The 22241-nt window shown below is 40.8% G+C and overlaps 1 protein-coding gene across 1 annotated transcript in view; it reads right to left on the bottom strand.

The window, feature by feature from the left end:
- LOC133019933 (protein kinase C alpha type-like) overlaps positions 1-22241 on the bottom strand; it is a 132299-nt gene that overhangs the window by 39544 nt on the left and 70514 nt on the right. Inside the window, exons 4-8 of the mRNA XM_061086528.1 lie at positions 18573-18684; positions 16541-16669; positions 5454-5610; positions 4924-5058; positions 4390-4483 (exon numbers count right to left, since the gene is read on the bottom strand). Of these exons, the coding sequence (XP_060942511.1) occupies positions 4390-4483; positions 4924-5058; positions 5454-5610; positions 16541-16669; positions 18573-18684 (627 nt within the window). The remainder of the gene's footprint in view (positions 1-4389; positions 4484-4923; positions 5059-5453; positions 5611-16540; positions 16670-18572; positions 18685-22241) is intronic.

The raw sequence follows: 22241 nt of genomic DNA, 5'->3' as shown, positions 1-22241 counted from the left end.
GCACACCTGTGAGCTTTTAGCCAGTGAAAAGAACCTGACTGAGCCGAGCCGAGCCGAGCGAGAAGCAGCCTTACTTCCTTCCTGTAAGACGCACCTGATCAGAGTCTGCCCAATCTGCTTTGTCCTGAAACCACAGGGAGAAGGGAGCCAAAGGAGCTGACTCACTTAGTACACAAGAGTACAGGCAGCTGGTTTATATAGGCAGAGATGAGGAGGGTAATAGGAGCATACAGCTCATACACACAGACCAAAAGAAAACTGGGGCTCTCAGTCCTGTAGAAGTTTTCATTGCTGCCATTATAAGAGTCACTGTGACAATACAGTAAAATTTAGTGAGGCAGAGAAATAGAACACAGAACATTTAATCAACAATTTTTTGCTCTTAAAAAGCCAGAATCCCAAATCGGACATCGTCATCAATGTGTTAAAAAATAACTTTATATTACCAAAACATAGAAAAAGTTAATGCAACAGACAATCATGATGAGTAAAGTTGGAAAATATTACAAATTATGGCCTTGCATATTACACACAGACACACACACGCAAACATACAAACACAAAAGTCCTCACGACAATGGTATCCAACAAAACCGTAGAAAGACAATAGAACCCACACACACGGAAATAACAGGGCTCCTCATCGTTTTGGACAAGTTTCTGTTCAATGCTGACATCTAGTGGTCATTATTGGTTGTGTGATCCTTTATACTAAGTGTGGACTACATATGCAGTTCATTCCTTCCTGGTGTGAAGATACAACGTGATGTTTGCAGTTACAGTGACGATAAGCTCACAACATGTAGACAGGCAGTGATCCACAGACAACACACACAAACAGAAGCCACAGTGAGCGGTACAGAATCAGGATTTACTAACATCCCTCTGACACACTCTGAGCAACAGGAAGCAGTGAAGACAAAGAAATGTACTCTCACTTGATTCAGCTATACACAATATTCATCAATGTGCCACATGCGCCACGTACTGTACATGTAAGGTGAACAGATTTGGTTTTAAAAAAATCCACTTGTGCTTTAATTTCATTCAAATTTTCCAGTTATTTTGTGAGTTATTAAAAGTCAATTGAATTATAAGACTAATATCAACTTGCTCAATTCTTTCCTTATTCGTATTTATTTTTCATTTTTTATATGGATACAAAACTGGGATCCAGAAGAAAATTGTTAGTAAATTGGATTGATTTGCAGGAGTTTGGAACCACGTGCAAATGATCAGACATGTGGAGCAGTGAGGGAACGTGTTGACCACAACAAGAGGAGAGGAGAGGAGAGGAGAGGAGAGGAGAGGAGAGGAGAGGAGAGGAGAGGAGAGGAGAGGAGAGGAGAGGAGAGGAGAGGAGAGGAGAGGAGAGGAGAGGAGAGGAGAGGAGAGGAGAGGAGAGGAGAGGAGAGGAGAGGGCTACCTTTAGATTAAAGGTAATCTGGCAGTCCTGAGGGCAGGGGGAGAGGAACAGAGAAACTCTTGCATTAAATATGAACAGGTGACACAGGATGAAGAAGCATTTGGACAGTATAGGTCTCACCAAGCACAAAGGAGGGAGGGCTAAGGGGGAAAAAGGGAGAGAACCACAGACGGTTTATGACGAGGAAAAGGACAAAGAAGAGAGAGCTTCTACAGGTCGTACAGCATCCAAACAAGATCATTAAGACAAGTAGACGGCACATTTTGGACCTGAGAGACCACGGAAGAATTCCCTTAATGTAGATATACCAAACAGTATTGCTAATGGGGAAGACGTTTTTTAGGGGTTCCAGGTTAAATCAAATGTACTGATTTATGTCTGCAATCTAACTGCAAACTTGAGAATGAGACTGCATGAAAAATATTGAAACGAGAAAAGCATATCCACCAACACCAGCTAGTGTGACTGTATACTTCCCCCTTTAAAACCACAAGATTTCTTGAATGTACAGTAGTTGGTGTGTGTGTGTGTGTTCAGGGTGAGGGATCACCTTTTGAACCCTGACACACGCAAAGCACCAACACCTTGACCGTGATGCTTCATGCATCTCATTCAGGTGAACGTACCTTGTGTGTTACCATGACAACCTCATACAGAAAGAGGTCAGATAATCAACTCTTATGTTCTAAGGCCTAGAACATAAACAGCAAATGGAAGAAAAAGGAAATAGACTTCAAAACCTGGCTGGTCGTACTTTACGACGTATTTGTCTGAAAAAAACGGCTTTGAAAGCTCAAAAGAAAAGGTTTGACATAATGCTTTCATAGGCTGAAATATTAAAATCTGTGCAAAAATTATTCTGTGTTAATTTTGTGTGTTAACACCCACTTTACCGAGATCTGACATACATTGGAGAGCCTGAGAATCACATGATTTTTGGCCGAGGTCCTACAGTTCTGATCTGAAACTCAAAAACGGCAAGGGCATTTGCTCCTAACCTATTATTTGCTCTCCGCTGAAGTACTGCTCAATCATATGCTGTATACTGTGTGATGTGGGATTGACAGACGTGGGGATGATTCCTATCCCTTACTCCCGTAGCTGCTGCTTGGCAAACAACCCAAAACGTAAATGGACATATTTATTCACAAAGCTTATTAATAATGGCAGTGGGTTAAATATATTAACAGTTATTATAGGGATTGTACATGAATAAAATCCCTTTGAGTCTTTAATAAATTCAGAGAATTGGATGTTGAAAAAATAGGAACACAATTGTTACACAATTAACAGCTTTTATCACTTAAACAATAAATGATCTACAAATAAATGTTGGCTTTCATCCCCACGATGACCTTCTTCATGCCTTTCAATTTGTTCTACTTCTACCCACAACTCTTCACTATGTGCAGCAGAGACGTGGTAGAAAATAAGTTTCGACAGAGCACAGGGCTCCCACTGAGCGGCTGAACAATACGAGACACAATCAGAGGGCCACAAAGAACACTGATTGTGTCTCAGCAGGCTAGAAAAAAGGAGGCAGCGAATTGGATGAAGGAAAAGAGGGAAAGAGTCTCATGAACTGCCACTAACAAAGGGAATTGTACGATGTGTGTTTGGGCGACATCTGAAAGTTTAGGATTTACTTATGAAATGTTACGATGATGATCGTCTTATAATTTTCTGTTAACCATTAAGAATTGTAATGGGTAGCATTTCATCACATTAGAGGAAAGAGGAGAACGAAAAATATATTTACATTTATCCTCTAAAAAGTGGTTTGGTTTATCTAAAGCATGAACATCGGCTACACTGACTGTGGGGATTTTTGAGGAAATAAAAACTCAAATCTGACAATATGTAGGTGTACAATTTTTTTTGATAACATTAGAAAGATGCTTTGAAAACTGCGGTGAATTCAGGGAACTAAAACTCAGTCTTTATTGCTGCAGCTTGTGATACAAAGACCTGCAAACTAGCTGACAAAAACTGCTTATAAATAAAATTTGAATTTATATTGTTTATTTTTGAGTCTGAACACCTTTGTGATTATTAACAGACTGATGAAAAAATGCCTTAAAAACAGATACAGTATCAAAACATCTCGTCGCTGAGCCACGTCTTTGTCAAACTTGTCAGTAGATTAAACGACAGCGGGCGGTACAAAGGGTGACGCATCAAAGTCCGTCCTTGAGCTGCTCTGACTGAACTCGGAGAGAAAAGGAATCTCTCTGATCAGAGAACAAAATGCTTACAGGCGACAACACAGACATCACACACTCAATGAATTCATTGAGGAAACTCATTCTCCAGCGTCACGCGACCTTGGGGCGAGGAAGTGATGAAAGCTGCAGCTGTCGCACTGTCCTCTTTAAAATGAGCGTCTGTTAAGCTGAGGAGAACCTGGGACCAGACGATGATTCTGATGGACGCGCTTGTTTTTAAGGTTTGGACGTCTGGTCATACTTGGAATAAACAAAATCCCATTAAGACATGTGGAGTATTCCAATCTTAGAGATGTATACGTATTAATTGAAGTACTAGATTAGAGTATTAGAGTATCACAGCACTTTGGGACATCAACATACAACCTACTCCTTGATGACACGTAAACATATAACAGTAATATGAATGGAATATCCTATTAGAAATTCATGTAAACACCATAATAATTTCAGAATAACGTCAATTGAATATTAGAGTTCATATAAACGTAGTCAGTAACTAAGTTGCCACGTCCTCATCAACACTGTGTCTGATATTTTAACTGGTTACCACAAAGAAAAGTGTCTCAGCAAAAAAATCATTCATCAACCAAAACAATAATAATTGAGCGGATAAGAAACTGTAGACGTCATATTGCTTATGTGCTTTTTGATGTTGTGGGCACGTTAGACAACAATTGAGTCAACAAACAACAGACAAACAAGGCACAGTTGAGAACATTTGCGTGTGATGCTCACCTCAAATTTCAGCCTCAGTTCCTCATTACCATCATCCTCCTCTGAGATGGGAACGTTGTAGTATTCCCCCTCCTCCTGGCACAACAACTTATACCTGGAAGAGCGAGTCGAGGAGAGAGGGAGAAAAGACACAAATAAACACAGAGAAATACTGTAAGATTAATAACTTCTGTGCCCTTATTCATCTGTTATACTCTTTCCCTCATCTAGACTGTGTAATGGGCCTGGAAATACTGTGTTTAGTTTGTGTTAACATAATTTAATAACACATAATTGTCTGAGGCCTATTCAAAATGAATGTTAGTTGCTAGAGAAACATTTTCACAGCTGAACAATAATTTATGAGAAAATTAATAATGACGATTTCATGTGTTAAAACATATTTCGTTTGCAACAAGGGAATATTTTGAACACAATAAGAATACAGGGAGAAATTAGCTATTTGCTGAGGGAGTTTTAAAATTCCCGATAACTGCAACCTCCTTAATCACACATTGTGCAACTTTAAACAATACACAATAGCGTTGATGTTACCATCCACAGACTGGAGCCTTCATGAGCTCGGACACTCCGAAAGAAAGGGCACCCATGAAGTCATTCCTGGTGGTCCGGTCCCAGTCCCACACCTCCACCGACAGCCTGCGGTCCTTATCTGTGGGTTTCAGCTTGCTGTGCAACAAGGGGATGGCATCATGGTTATAACAGAAAACACACACACACACACTCACACATACATATACATATATATATATATATATATATATATATATATGTACTGTGCTGGTTAAAAAACACTGCACTTCAATAGATCATGTTATTTCTATCATAATTTCATTAAGTAACTAATCAAATTAAACTGGTTATAGAATACTAGTAGCAGCAACACCACTTTAAGCAGTAAAGGTGTATCACTGGCTTAGATATTAGAAGCAGTAGAACAACTTGTTTAACTTGTTTATACAAGCACAAAGATGACATTTAGATTACATTATATTCTTTAAGCCACGTTAGAAAATAAACGAAAGGCGCAGCAGGCTGTAGGTGCCAACAGTTGATGAACTCACAACTTAAAGGACTCGTTCCATTTGGGGTTGAGGTTGGAGCGGATGGTTTTGGTCTTCTGCTTGGTCTCATTTTTGGGGTCTGGTATGAGCTTCAGCTTGACATACGGGTCAGACAGGCCGTTGGGGTCCATGGGGATCATGTTTTTGCCTTCACCCACTGAGGAAAACAAAGGACACAGAGAAAATTTGTATTTAGAAACATATAGAGGTAAACAAAATGTAGCCTGCATCAGGGACTCTGTAACACTTTCATTTGCAATCAAACTCCTATCCCATTTTCATCACCAATAACAATGCAAAGATACTGATAACTGCACATAATTATATCGGATCATTAATCTCACCTGTTCATACATGTGAGCACTCTGCACACGCCTCTTTTTAAGATCTCACAATCAAACAGCAATGAAAACGTAATTTTGCCTCAAAGCAGATTTCATTCATTTCTACAAGTACACATCTCTTTGGTCAGAAGCAAATACAGAAGCTTTTCTATGAAAGAACAGCAGAACAACAGTAGATCAACCTGCAGGTGTTCAAACCCTCAGAGCCTGCGAGGGTTGTTTATGGGCCGAGAGCCTTGGAGGAAGCTGTGCAAGAAGTGTTATGAGAACAGTGATTCAAAACTGCAGGGTGTGTCAAGCTTAAGTAGGCGAGGGCTCTCTTCTTGTCCTCCTGTATTTAGCTGCTCAGTAAACAACGACTCACAAGAGACATTAGCACTCCATTAGTCCTGTGCAATGGAGCTGTGCCACCAACACGCACGCACGCACGCACGCACGCACACACACACACACACACACACACACCCCTGCACACAGAGATATACTGTGCTTATGAGCACATGTTGCATCCAGTATCTCCTAAGGGACGGGGTGAATGTCTGCCATGCTCAGCTGGACCTCTGCCCCTGGAGACCCCTGTAATATCTCTCTCTCTCCATGTGGCCCTGTCAGTCTCTCTGCAGTGGTGCCCTGAATGGTGAACATGCGAAATTACCTTTGACCCAGAGAGGAAGGTGCAAACCCAGTATGTTAAGAATGCATGAGGTAACTGCCAATAATGGTATGGATAGGATTGAGAGGGATATTTGAGGAAACCCAATGAGGGGTTGTCACCACTGAGTTAATTAAGTAGTTGTGGTAAAACTATACAAATACAGTATTATTGTGTTTCTGATGAGATCCTGTAAAGGTTGTACAATACGGGGAGAGGTAAATAATCCTCCATCCACGCATTCTACCATCCATCTATCTATCTATTCATCATCCATCCATTCACCAATCTATCTATCCATGCATCCGGCTATCCTTCCATCTATCGATCCATCATCCATCCAGCCAGCCAGCCAGCCAGCTGGTCCTGTAAGGGTATCAGGGGGTATAACCCAATCTTAAATAATCATAATTTCATTGTATTAATACTTATTTTATATTATTGTATTCATTTTTAAAGCTCAGAACAGTCTGACTCCAGAGTAACCTAAGCGTGACCGGGCTTTTGCCATTAGTGCTCTGAGACCCTGGAATTCCTTGCCTGACAAAAGTTGACCCACCAGCACTTAACCTGTTTTAGAATCATTGTTGAAAGCCGCTTAACACCAGATTTATAACTGCTTTAAACTATGTTGTTTTTGATAGTTTATTTTATGTTATATTTCTAGTTTTATTAGTGTTAATTTGCTTCATGACTGTTTTATCATTTCAGTGTGGTTGCACCAGGAGAATCAGACGACTGCCTGATGAGCCAAGATTTAATGGCTTCCCATTGTTTGCCATTTTCAACTCCTGTGGTTCTGAGCAATGTTAGCGAGGTGTGAAGATAGATGAGTGATGGAGGGAGCTGCACACACACACACACACACACACACACACACACACACACACACACACACACACACACACACACACACACACACACACACACACACACACACACACACACACACACACACACACACACACTTTGAGAAAAGAAGGTAAAACGGTAAAACGAGAGCATACAGGAGGAGAGTGACAGGCAGACGGTAACAGAAGTAGCTCGAAGTGTGGGAAGGTATTGAGCGATCCTAGGATGACAGCCCACTGCTCTCTCAGAAATCCTTTGGAAAAGTGTAAAGGCACCAAAGAACATACTTACCTACTGTAAACTATATTTACACTTCACTGCACTCTAGTATGGATGCACTCTGCCGTATACAAGGAAAGACCGACAGATCTGTGTTACTTCAGATAAAATTAATTAAACTTCGCTGCCTCCTCTTCATTCCCAACCCTTTAGATTTCACAAAAAAAGGCCAAATGAAATAGAAAATAATTTGGTAGGTGACCTTTATGAGGGAAAGAACATTTTGTTTGTCTCAGATGTCGGTAGCAGGTGTTTGCAGTTTGTGGAGCAGCCATGGGATGAATATTTAGATACATATTAGAAGAATTACTTTTAATGACAACTTTCAGTAGAAGGCTGTTTGGTCTGACTGTATTCAATCTGGGTGGAATAAATCTAAGCAAACAGTCACCAAATATCTAATAGATGAGGTAAGATAAGATGCAATTTCGTTAATGTTACGTAGAGAACATTCAAAATTGTTATATTTAAAAGAAACTCGATATTAGGTATGAACTCTTATATCAGATAAAATGTGTTGCCCCAGAACCCAAGTGATGTTTATTACAAACCCCTGTCAGGACAAACAAGACACACTGTTCACTGGATTTTTTAGAACATGGAATAATATCAGTAGTCATAAAATAAAACGATTTCTGAATATCCTTACATAATCATTCTTTTGAGATAACGATTGTATCCAGGAAAAGATGATCCTTGTGTAATGAAAATGTAAAACCCCCATTCTGGGTTGTTGAATGTTTCTGGGCTGTAAAAATACATTGATCAAAATATCATATTATTGTTAAGAGACCATTAAATCAAGTTATACAACTGCAAACTGTACTTCTCATCCTAACCAGTAGGGGGTATGCTAGACCATCTAAATACACAATGGCTGGCAAAGAGCCTTTCCATGCAGTGCACTTTATGGCCTAATCCAAACAAGATGTGTGTGAAGCAGTAGTAGTAGTCGTGGGAGCTCTTTTGCAAAGACAACAGTTGACAGTCAGATTTATCTGTGGTGTTGAATGTAATAATATATAATATATTTTTTAATCTTTGAACAGGAATAATGTTTTTGTACTGTTTTGGTTGAACAGTTCATTTTAAGTGTTCTGTGTGTACTGGTGCAAACAGAGAGTAACACTCAAGGGTGTTTGTGTGTGTGTGTGTGTGTGTGCGTGTGAGTGTGTGTGTGTGTGTGTGTGTGTTTCAGTGTGTGTGTGTGTGTATGTTTGTGTGTGTGTGTGTGTGCGTGTGTGTGTGTGCGTGAAGGGGGGCTTTGAATAGTTGCCTGGATACGGGTCATCACAACTATCCTTGGTTTGCATTTCATTAGCAGCAGCAAGAAAAGCAAACATGGTGCGGCTTCTCCAAAAAAACCTACTTGTTGAACTTTGTTTTATCCGACTGTGCTCCAAATAAAACTGACCAAGTCCCTGTGATAATAAGAACCAGATAAAACAATTAGTGTAGGAAATCTGAGCCAAGAGGAACAAGCATCCACAATTACAGACATGTGTCGTCCTAAGACCTAGCAGCTTTGTGTGATCCAGTTTCTGATGCAGCTGAGTTTAACTGAGCTTTCTGATTTCATCCTGTTATCCTGAGCCCCCAGGTGGCAAACTGTTCTATGAAGACTCACTCCAGTTTGCAGAGAGGAAACAGTCACATGTAAGATGCAGACATGTAAGGGTTCATAAAAAATTAGGCGATGAAAAGCAGAGGCATATGCTAAAATGGCATCAAGGGCTCCTGCAACATGCTGAGAGGAGGGAGCCGAAGGCGGGGCAGTGACGACAGACTGCAAATTCCAATGGTATGACTTCTGGGAGTCTGGTGGCAGAAACCACACAAGTTCAGCTGATCTATGACAGACACTGAAAGCAGGAGAAAATCTGCAGATATCATGATGGAGACTAACTGGGTTCAAACCAAGATGTGTTATGTCATAATGCCAAACACAGGGTTTCTGCAGGTTTCTTTGTGGTAAATCTAAGACTTTTTAAGACCATAATGAAATAAATCTAATACCTGATGTCAAGTACAATAAATAATAAGGACTATTAGGGTCCCAAAACTATTAACACATTTAGCCGATAAGAGAATAAACCTCTGCCATGTTATCTAGCTACATGTAAGTTATCCTTATTCTAGTGCATTTTAGTCTCGGTTAGTGACGAAAGCAAATAAATGTCTAAATATGAACTAGAGTGTGAATAATTAAAAGTTACCTTGAAAATGTAGAACATGAGGTTTTTCAATCAAATTTTCATATTCAAGCCAGTGTGATCTTCAATGAACCAATTTCAGCTATTTACCAGTTTACTCCTTCATGGTCTGTGTTTCCTGTCAAACTGGGTTAAGTGTGTTTCATGATCATATCTGATAGATTGTGCAGTGTAACTGTGAGCCAAGCCACAGTACACAGACAGAGAGCCAGTCTTCAGCTCACACTAGGTGACCCTATACCTCAAAAAGGAGGTCAGCCATGTTTGTTCTTCACCTCCCTGTGTATACACTAACTATAAACCTGAACCCACCAGTTTCACTCTCCACTCTCTCTTCTCTGAAAGCACACTACTTAAATGTTGGCCAGCACGACTGTCTGCTATTGTAATATTACATCAGCTCAAAGGCAGATTAGTACCATAATTGGATTTATATCTTCTTCGCTATGTATGATAATTATTTTTAATATTGAAAATAATTACAGTTCTATTCTGATGTCACTGATTTAGCTGTGGCCAACATCCTGCAGTGGAGAAGCGCTGGCATCGCTGCCACCACAAGAGCTGTCAGCTGCTCAGTCTTAATCGATTAAATGGAAAAATGTATGAATTTAAGTAAGAATTTCTCTTGGCAACAGACCGTTAGCTTCTCCGCACGATGACTCAGATGCTGCATGGAAATTAGTGCGAGAAAAGGCTGGCGAGGGGAAGCAGTGGCATAGAGACTGTGTCATTCAGATCACCGGGCAGTGATCACCAATGAGCAGCCCGCAGGCAGCTTCCAGCCTTGGTCCGACACCAACTCTGCTTTCCAGCAAGTCCTCCTTACAGGCAGGATATATTCTTTGTTTGAATGCCTTACTGGTTACATGAAGGGACATAGTGACTGTGGAGATCAGCACGCAGCACAGAAAACAGGAATTTTGAATATATTCACCAGAGCGCATACCACCGCTCAGGCCCCAGAGTCTCTTTAAATTCATAAATATCAGTCAGTGAAAGGAATTCTTGGAACGCTCCCCTGAGCCACATCTGCAGAAAATTTAAATGGATCTTTCCGCCAAGTTTCATGGTAATCTGTTCAGTAGCTTTATGCGTAATTTTGCCTAACAAACAAACAGACAAGTGGACAGGGGTGAAACATACATAACCTCCTTTGCGGGTATAACAAACATAAGTCATGTTGAATCTGATTAACCAGGAAGAAGGATGTTCTGTCCTGTACAACAAGTCTGCTGGTTCAAGACATTTGTGTCCATATGCAACTACATGAAAACATACAGTGCATACACAAATATACAGGGCAAACAGACACACACCCTCTCTCTCGGCTAACTGCCCACTAATGCAGTCACCGCACACAAAACAAACCAACATTCCTCTACGTTCATCTCTGGTTCAAAGGCAAAACAGGCCGTGCACATGTTTGTTTTATAAATATGTACAGAACAGATTAGTTTCCTATTCAGTATTGAGAGGTACAACCTGGCTGCATGGGGGGTGGGACCGATCCCAGCTCACATAAGGTGAGAGGAAGGATACATCCTAGAACAATAAACAAATATTTAAATGTAGTGTCTCCAATTAACCTAAGCTGCTGTGTCTAGACAGTGGGAGGACCCTGGGGTTTCATTCATTCAGTCTGGTGAATTTGTATGACTGTATATTGCAGAAAGTGTATTGGAATTAGAAAAATTAATGTTGAAGATATTTATTTTTTTAATACAACCTTTGAACATTTCAGAAACACGGAAGCTGTGATTGCCGCTCATTCTGCTCTCCTCTCTTTTACATGCACAATATTCTACCATTACTAGTTCACTTTTCACCCTGTGTACAGTTGTGCTGTCAAAACGTCTTTCAGATTTTACGTTTCTAACACTTGTCGGGTTACGCAGTAATAAGAATTCATCAAAGGCCGCAGCAGAATAGACCCAGATCGCTGCTGCAGCTCCAACAGCCGGAAAGAGTCACTACACCTCCAAAAGGTTCAACGGTTAAAACTGGTTTCCCTGATCCGCCCAAGTCCAGGGTATATCTAATCCAAGCACAAATCCGATCTACACACACCTACACTGCACCTACGTGTAAAAACACAGAGCGGCATTAAGGTATGAGAAGGCAGAGGGGAACATTTGGACAAGGAGGCAAGAGGAGGAGAAAAAATCGAACTAAAAGGTTAAAGCAGAAATAATAGGAGAGGAGGGACGTGAGAGCAGAGGACTTGCTAAATGAGGCTTTTCTGCAGAACTGGGTGAGTCGACGAGGGAGCGGAACAGAAATGTAATTATTACCACTGTCCCTCACACACACTCCCAAAGGACCCGCGTGCAGGGATGGTGCAGGCATATGGCTGCACAACCAGCCACACACAGTGATGGAGGAAAGTATAGATTAAAGAACGTGGAGAGGTGGCCCGCTCCTCCTAATCAGCTGTTTGTACTCAAAAGAGTCATTGAACAATGTTGTTGCTGAGACAAACAGGAGGGAGGCTTCCTCAGCACCAACAGACACAGAGGGGAGCTGTGTGTGAGCAGCAGTAAGAGGCGGAGGACAAGGATGGTGGGCTACGTCCCCTCCCTCGCCACGGACACAGGACTTGTTTGTTTCGCCTTCAGCAAACACACATTCTCACAAGTCCTGCTTCTGGAAAGTGTAGAACTCTCCCTCAGTGTTTCTGGGTAATAATTTCACCACTGCAAGCGTCTGTTGCCAGAAAGTCTGCTCGTCTGTCCCTGATGGTCTGACTGGGATTTGTATGTGGGCTCAGTTCAGCATGGTCGTTGACCCTGGGCCAAATTGTGACTCGCCAAACAGAGTGGGAGTAACTCTTCACTCAAAGCTGAGTAGCCTCTGGATTCATTGTGGGATTGTTTTGCAATCACTAAATCATTTCTCTTGAATTATATTACACTTTGCATATCCTGGACATTCAATGTTTATTCATATGTTAATGCATTTTTTTTCGATTTGTGCAAACAAGTCTGTCAAAATGCACAATAATACAACAATACTATGTGTGGGTGCATTTTCAATTTGTAGTGGCTTAGTTGGCTTGAAGGCTGGTCTACAAGAGAGAGGGTTGAGAGACAAAGGAGAACTATCGCTCATTATAACGGTTTTGAAAAGCAAATAGTGTTGTACTTAAGATAATGAAAAAATGTAGGTCCAGATCCAAACTAGAGGGATGATGCTTTTTGGAAGAAGACCAGCTCTCCTCATCCAAACTGCTTTGCTTGAAACATAGAGAGTAAAAACAAAATCCTGACAGGATATTGGGATATCAAGCAGGTGTTCTTTCATAAAGATGTTTTTTCATCGTCAGCACTACAGATTTGTTTCCACACATTTTCCTTTACTTTACAATAAGAAAAGTAATCAGATTACTTGCACATTACTCAGTAACAGTCAAAAGTTACATTGTGACAAAAGCAAGACATGGTGGATTTGAGCATTCAGCATTCATCAGTTTACATCAAGCTTAGCCCTGGTGTATACACATTATTTTCATATAATGCTTGTTTAAATACACAGTGAAGCCGCACACACACACACACACACCCTAATTGACGGATCACACTTGTGTCTGTGCACTGATCCCTGTGAAAATGATGTTGTTTCCTCCTGATCGCTTAACTCTTCACCATGTAACACAATTCTGTTTGGCAGGCTGTCTGCAAGGCGTCTGCAGCAGCAAATATAATCTGTGATGCAATCTGGCCTGAGTGGGCTGATACAGCAGCTCTATACACACACCTACACATACACGCATGCACACACACACACACACACACACACACAAACACACACAAAAGAAAACACATGCAAATGATGACATGCTTGCTGTGTCCACATCAGGAACATGCTGCTACGTATGACAGCAGGCTGTGGCTTTCCACTCCCAGCACTACTGCAGGTGATAATGGAAGTTTACCATCTGTGGTGCTCACAAAGACACACACACATCCACGTGTACTTGTGCATGTACAGCTGTGAAATATGCATGTGTTGTTCACAAGTACTGTACATGCACATCATTGTCATGAGTTGACAGCAGTGGAGACACGCAATGGTAATGGAGGCAGCTGAAATTCAGCTCCCATCACACAGGGAGAAACTATTGACTGCATCAGCTGCAGATGAGCAGCCTGTGAGCGATGAACACATGAGGGTATTTCACCAGAGAGAGAGCGAGGGAAACACAAAGTCACAATTCTTCAATAAATATCTGTGCCTCTGTTTAAACTGTGGTCTCCATTTATGTATTTCCACACTTGACTAAAAAGACATTCTAGATGTTACCTTGTAATAAACTGTTACAGCATATTAAAAACGACTAAAAATGTCATGTTTCTTTAGAGAATTTGAGCAGTATGTGTGAGTGTATTTTTGTGATAGAAACATTATACAACCAGCAGAGGAAAAAACATCTTGCTAAAGGTGAAAGCTGGATATCTGGCAAGACCGTGCATGATATTACACATTATCGGTAATAATCAGTACGCTGTGTAACCAGAAGTACCAATATTTTCTATCATATGACCTAATCTTTTAAATAGTAGCTAACAGCAAGAATAAATAACTCTAACAATAACAATCAGCTTGATGGTCCAGACTAAGTTCTGGACCAATGTTAATGTCTTTGTCACATTGAAGTTGTTTGGATACAATGACGAGGACACTGACAACTGCTTTCTGATTAGGTCTTTCCAGTCAAGACAAAATCTTCACTGATTCGTCAGGTTTCCCGTTTGGAAGAGGACAACCAGCATGAGCCTCGGCTACCAGTGTAGAACTCAACATGGATAATCAATCAAACAAGTGTTGCTGACCCTGTGGCCTTTGCTAACAGCTGTTGTGCTGTTAAATTCTGTATTTTCCAATGACACAACCGCTTACATGCTTAGGAGACGAGCTACTATTCCAGTAATGGTCACATGACATGCTTTTTCAGATTCGCCAAAGTCATCGTCTTAGAAACCCCAGTTGTACGGATGTAGCCTGAAAAGGCAGAAGGTCCGGATCAAACAAGGTCGTTGTGAAACAATGAGTAGAGATGCTTCCCCACTTTCCTGACCACACTCACTCTGCTCCTCTGTAGCAATCACTTGATGAGCGAGTAAGTCGGTGAAGTTCAGTGCCAGGGTGCTAAGATGCACTGAACCCCTGTTATCCAGCTAATTAAATGATTACGTGCGCCTGTTGCTGGCTCCCTGCCGTCACTATTGTTCCAGCGGATCATCATTACTGCCAGGGGATTTACAGCATGCCTCGAAACACAAGGTAAAAGGGGATCTTACACTGAAACACACTTCTGTACCACACTGTTTCAATCAGAAACTAATAGGACAAACCAATACTCTTTGAAGTCCTGGCTTCATGTTTAACACTTTTCACTCACAGGAGAATCCAGCCGGGGGCTCTGATAGATTTTGCATGAAATTATCTCAGTTTAACAACGGCAGCTGGTCCGCCATTATTTCACCCTGGGAGGATTAACCGACACAGGCTGCGAAGTCAACAATAATGACTTGCGAATTATGAAACAACGTTTAAATCTGCTTCTGATAGGATGTATTGCCAAGGCATGTAAATGATGAATAAGCGTAAAAGACGAGTAAACTAAAAGCACATGAATGAAAAGCACTATTTGGGAGGAGCAGATCATGACCCGCATTTGACACTGAGCTGACATTTCACATGCTAAGAATTTGTGTCGTATAGAGACTTTTCACACAGACATGAATCTCTATCCATGACATATACTTAAGTATGTTTAAGGGCCAGGGATGACCTTGGTCTTGGGGGTCAGGAAACTCAATTTTTTAAATGTGTTTGGGAGAATTAATTCAACCAAAATTTGAGATTATAGTATAGATTAGACGGAGATTACTCTTTTTTTGATGGTCCACCAAATGAAAGAGGATTTTTCATCTGATCTGAATAGTCTCTGCAGTATCACATCACCAGGAAGTAAAAGCAGATCATAAGTATCTCATTACATCTTGTCCAGAGCTCGATAGGCAAAGACCAGGTTTCTCAGTAATTAAAGCGAATAGATTATCGGGTGAATTGATCACGTAGAATATCCCTCTAATGAACGATGGTAAGACAGACGCTTGTACAGCCACGACCCTGTTCACCAGCAGAACACTGGGACCCTGGTTTCATGTTATTCTGATGAGGAATTAATTCCATACACCCAGTTTTCTATTAGCTTTGCAGAGACAGCTCAGTTGCATAAGAAACTCCAGCAAACTCAGCGCAAATCGTGACTGTTTAAAAAGAGTAACAACACAAGGCCCACGCAGCAGAACCACACACCTCTGCAGGAATACATGTTTGGATCGGGACTGCCTTCAAGTGTGTCTAACCGTGAATTGTTTCTAACAGGAGAGCGTTTAGCAGGAGAGGCTCCATCGATCCGTGCAGGAAAAGGAACTAAAGCCTTTGATACGTACTGACAGCCACAAGGCCGGCCGTGCAGTCAGCAGCAGGGTTCACTGCATCACAAGTGGGCCCAGCTAAGGCAGTCTAATTCAGGTTGGTGGCAGCAGGGGAGAGAGAGCGACCGTCTGAATTTGAATGTGTGATATTACACAGCCAGGGTTCAGAGGCAAGACGAGTAAAGCTGGCATAGGCTCATAATCGGAACAGAACAATATAATAATATTATATAATAATCTACACACACACAAGCACTCACACAAGCACATGTTTCCACTGAAACCAAAGGGTGAGGCCTACCTGTGACCTGCAGCTTATCCACGGTGACCTCGCACTTGAGGAAAAGACGGCCCCTCCTCTCGGTGTGGTCCGTTCCACACATGCTGGGCACGTTCATAACACACGTGTTATGAACGTTCATGTCACAGGCTGGAGGGAGATAAGAAGAAATCAAGACGAAGTTTGGTCAGATAACGGGATTTTATTCAACCAAACACACTGGATCAGGGCTTTCTTTGCACTGGCTCACATACTGATTCTGTAATTGTTCCTCATGAACACACCTCAACTGATTTATTGACACATTATTATAACAGCCACATGTGTTTGTGAGTTTAATTACCACCACCATGAGGTTATGCTTTCATCTGTGTTTGGTATTTTGCATGTTAGTCTGCAGCATTAGGCAAAAACTACTGGACGGACTATCATAAAACCTGGTGGGAGGATGCTTATTTAGGGGACTGGTCTTTATGAGTGTGTGTAGTTTGGTGCACCCCTAACCCTAACCCTAACCCTAACCCTAACCCTAACCCTTTGAATTTAAAGGGACTGTTGGGCCTTGGCATAGGTATTCACTCCTCTTAAACGACAGATTATGACTAGACTTGGTGGAAGGAGGCAGTACGGGTCAGGGAAGAATTCATAATATCTAGGTGTGGATCTGGATTAGGGGGTGGTTAGCTAGGGCAGTAACCTATGGTATAGGTTTGAGCTCTCCAAACACTCTTCCTGTTTATAAAAGCAACAATTCTGACAAAATGTCCTTTATTGATTAAATATCATCTCATAAAAGCAATTTGTGCATGAACACATCCTCTCATGGCCTCATGCTCTAATACAGTAAGCTGCTTTCAAAAATCCTCTAGATTTACTGTACCTATATAAGGACATATTTCAATTTCATTTTGTGTATCATACGTGTTTTTCACAATATTTAAGGCTTGTTATTTTGACTGAAAGCTGGATGAGAGAGCAGGGTTATGACCCAGATTCAGCTCAGTGATATCATGCATACCAGGCATGTGTGTCTGCCAGCTGAGCCGCCCTGTCATGCACTGAGGACGGTTTCCAGTGGTTATGTAATGACGCCACCAGGTGAAAAAATTATTCAAAAAGGGGATCCGCTGCTACCTCACGACTCCACTTCAACAAATACTTTTTTGTGCCTCACTGTGACAAGTGGATGCTGCTGTGCAATCCGACCGCGCCGTGATTAGAGGTTCAATTGATCTGCCAAAATAATTTCCCCGCTCCACATCTCTTTTTATGTTCACCCCGGAGGAATCATTAGGCATAACTGGTGGTCTGCAGTAGGTGGTGGATAATGCATTAAGGAGCTCGTTAGGGCATTCAGACTTTAATTTCGCCAAACACACGATTAAAGCCAAGAGGAGTGACGGAGGGATATTAATGAAGTCTCTGTACGGCTTTGATCGCAACATAGCACACTGAAAATAGGCAAGGTGTGATTTTAATGAGTGAAAGTCAAAGACGAGGGAAACTAAAAGTGTCTGTGTTTTACAGAGCAAAACAGGACAATGACCTGTAGTCAGTGTAGGATTAATTTTCCTCTTTTTTTCTATTTGTGCATCAATCTGCGAAAAATTCTTTCAAATTCAATAGGGCCTTCCACCATCGGTGCTCAGGCACTAATTACAATCTAAACGGCCATTTATACTGCTGATAAAGCAAAACAGTTGAGACTAAATATTAAATATTATCTGACAGATATCATCTTTAGATATAAATGAATCTTGGAGCCCATCGGCCCATCATTTGATGACGAATTGACCTCTAGGAGGCAACGGTCAATATTTTGGGGCGTCCGGTGACAGTGGATATCTTTCTGACACGAGTCAAACATTTCTCCAAACAGCGATACTTTTGTAGGTGTCTTGTGTCCAGACGACATTAAAAGCTGTCTGCGTATGAAAGCAGATTCTGAATATTCACATGTTGCTGTTCAATACAAGCACTATTTAATCTTAAATGAGGCTTGTTTCTTACAAACTAGGGGGAAATGCTACAGAGATGAAATCTGATTACTCACTGTCACATTTCATGCCCTGGTGGATGAGGCCATAGAGCAGGGAGCCACAGTGGTCACAGAAGGTGGGGCTCCCATAGGTGTGGATCTTAAACTTGTGTTTCGTTCTGGGATCCTGGAGAGAGAAAAGGAAAAGAGGGATGAAAAAGACCTGAAGGAATGTGAAGAGCCAATCACCGCTGTTCGATAAAGCTGTGAGAACAAATCTTCTTGAATTAAAAACACAGGTTTATTACAGTGTATTGATTCAGAATAGGAAATTGCACTGCAACGATAACAATCACCTTTGAAAATCTGTCTGTGGCTTAATGAGGAAGAAATGTGGTTTAAAAAAGGAGCTTTGGCTTCAGGCATTTTTTATGAGCTCTCTTCTCTACAGAGCCTGTTTTTGTCTCTGTCGATTTGCACTGCTTAAATCTTCATTGTAGCACTAATGACTGCAGAGGAAACAAGATATGAACCCAGGCTAGGCTGATAGTAAAGTTCTCTTGAATCTTGAAAAGGAAGAAAATTGCGTATCTTAAGTAATGTGATCTCAGTAAGAGGAAACTGTTGGATGTTTAAAGTTTTTTTGGCTTAAATCCAGAATTTCAAATGATCTATCCTCGAAACCTGGCCTCAATCGATTAGACGGCATCGCTTAAATCCCTCACACACACGTTTCTGAAAGACAAATGAAAGTTGAAATCATCAGAGAGATCACGTGTCGACATAATCAACGTCACTCGGAGACAATTCGAAACCCATCGAATGCAATCACTTCAGGCCGGGTTAAGGTTTAATTCCTAATTAGTGATACTTCTTTCCTTTTATCACTTGAAGGAGCAATGATCAATCTCTATCAGCCTTTTTCATTAAGCCCTTGTTTTTTGGGTTGTCTCTCCATCCTGCTCGACCACGTGGGCATTATGTAACATAACATTACAATGAATTGAAAAGCACCAAAGAGATACACTCTTGCAATTACATTATACATTATGAAGCCATATTACAGGGTTATTGCACACTTACAGACATGAGAGTCTTGAGGAATCAACGCAATTAAATATTCTATGTTATTAAAAAAATTAAGACCTGCCTCATGCATCATCCTTCTTATAGCTGTACAGTTAATGAGTGTGAACAGTCATTAAATCTATAAAAGATTTCCTTTCATCATTAGCCTATTATCCTAGTTCATTGCTCCAGGTTGGGTATATAAATATTACACTAGATTAAACATTAAAATAATCAGAGTCTAAGTATAATACTACTGAGTTTGTATAAGACTGCACAGCAGAGGAGTTTTTGGTTGCAAAATCGCATCTTTGTAAAGATAATAATGTGAAATCTGAATGATGTGACTATTTTCCTACATACAAGGCAAAGTGCAGGAACATAATTGACACAATTTGCCAGTCCTGTAAGGAAAGGTTATTCTGGGTAAGTGGTCTGCATTTATAAAGCACTTTAAAAAGCTTACATTCACCAATTCAGCACTTTTTATATTACACATTGTTCACATATCGAGGGAACAGCCACCATTTGGACTGGAGGAGCCAGGGATCGAATCTCGAAACATCTGGTGTGTGGACAACCCGCTCCATTTTCTATTCCACAACTACAATATTCTCCAAACAAAAGGGAAACAGGGTCATATATCAGTCCTGCATGAACTCATAAAGTACTTCCAAGAAACCCTAAAACTCCTAAACCCGAATCAAAATTAAATCAAAATTAATCCAATTTTTTAATTCAATTTAATTGTTATTTTGAATAATACCAGATTTGTTCATAATTTCAATATATATTTGAAGATTATATAGAGTTTTTACCACCTGTGTGTATATATGCAGATGATCTATTGTTGTATGTTCCTATCTCACCATTTTAAACATTAACACACTTGGCACTCCTTGATGATATACACAGTATAACTCATTATCATGCGGCCTTCTAAGACAGCAATAATAAAACAAGCCGTCTATTGTGCTTCATTTACATTTGTCTTTCCTTAACACAGGCCTGGTATTTGCATAGTTGGATTCTTTCTCCCCCTCCTAATAAACGCAGCACCCATCTTTTCTGTTACCCTAGTCACCACTCACTGAGGCAGCATCAATTATAGGTTTGGATACTCAAGTAAGGCAATACTATGCGTGAAGGGGAATCTGTATTTACAGTCAGAGCAGACAGAGATCAACAGGTCAAATATTCCACTAAGCTACGACAGAGGAGCTGAGAACGACAAACCGGTGTTAACACATTCAGGGGGGGTTCAGTGGATTTAGCTGAACCAGGAGTGGGACTCTAACTGGAAAAAACACACTGTGCCACCTCTGGAATTACCCTGTTCTGCATTTGAACAAACAATTCCTTTCAGTACCAGAATGGTAATGTAAAATTCATGAGCTGGGTCCATTTCATCCAGCACATTTACAGATGAATATAATATGATATTAAATTAAACAAATGGCTCTGTGTGCCAGATCTACCTTAAGTAAAGATGTGTAAGTGTTGAGTAAAGCCTGAGGGCATTTGCTTTCATATGATGTGTTGAACAAGCAGGTGCCACCCTCTTTCCTTTACTGTGAAGAGTTGTAGATGCAAAACAGAGAAGACATACAGTATGATGCACAGCACGCATGAGGTTTGGATTTATTATTTGAATGTAAGTGGTGTCGTAAAGATAAATTAAAATACCACTGCAGCACTTTCATTACATAACAGTGAATGGTACCTGTCACAGCCATTCATTCATTTTGTCCACTCTAACAGGGGCTTGAGGAGAATATACTCCGCTGGAGGGAGAAGTGGAGGGCTGACACTTTTCCAAGAACCTGTTCAAAGTGCTTTCCTGATCAATTACAAACTGTGCTGAACTGTAAATCCCTCGCAGATTTAGAATCATCCCTTTCAGTGAATATGCAATAAGAATATGCAATAAGAACATTTTCCAGACTAGTCCGTTCTTTCTTTTTCTTTTTTCCCTACATTTAGTTGAAAGAACAAATGTGTCTCTGTATTTCCTGGAAACAGTAAAGAGAGACAGAATCTTTCCTGTTTTAGTATATTTTTCTTTTTCCAAGTATCTTGAGGAAGTCTCAGATGTGAAATGGATGAAAAGAGCTCAACTGACCCAGTAGAAATAAATCATCAATAAAGGGGAGCGGCGCGTCTTATATCTCAGTAAGAGCTGACAGTATCTCACCATGCGGCGCCGCAGTGATCAATGCTGCTGTTTGCCATTTCACTGTGATTAACACCAGCCCCAGGACTAATGCAACAGAGGCTCCTGAGATCTGGCTTCCAATCTGTGCGTCAGCCTGCAGAGACCAACAGCACCTTTACAGGACAAAGACAAATGCCGCCTTTGTCTGATCGCGTTTGTGATAAATCCGCTGTCATCTCAAACTAAAGACATGTTGGGATTCGGCTGCTGCAGATAACTTTGAATACGGCACGGCCCAAAAGTCTGAGACCATTTTCCCACTCCGTTGAATGAGATGCAATCTTAAGAGTCATCCAACGTTACATTGTGTATAAACCATAGACTGTATATAGGTAGAAACACACATTAGATGCATTCTTTTAGGTCTCGGCTAAAAACTTTTTCTGCATATTTGTTGGATTGTAGCACTTTGTACTTTTACCATTTGTTCTCTTGTTGTAAAGCTCTTTGTAAGTTGTGTG

Source organism: Limanda limanda, chromosome 2 (assembly GCF_963576545.1).
Source record: "Limanda limanda chromosome 2, fLimLim1.1, whole genome shotgun sequence".
Lineage (NCBI taxonomy): Eukaryota > Metazoa > Chordata > Actinopteri > Pleuronectiformes > Pleuronectidae > Limanda > Limanda limanda.
The sequence above is the reverse complement of the archived record's forward strand: the minus strand, read 5'-3'. Positions and strand labels throughout refer to the sequence as shown.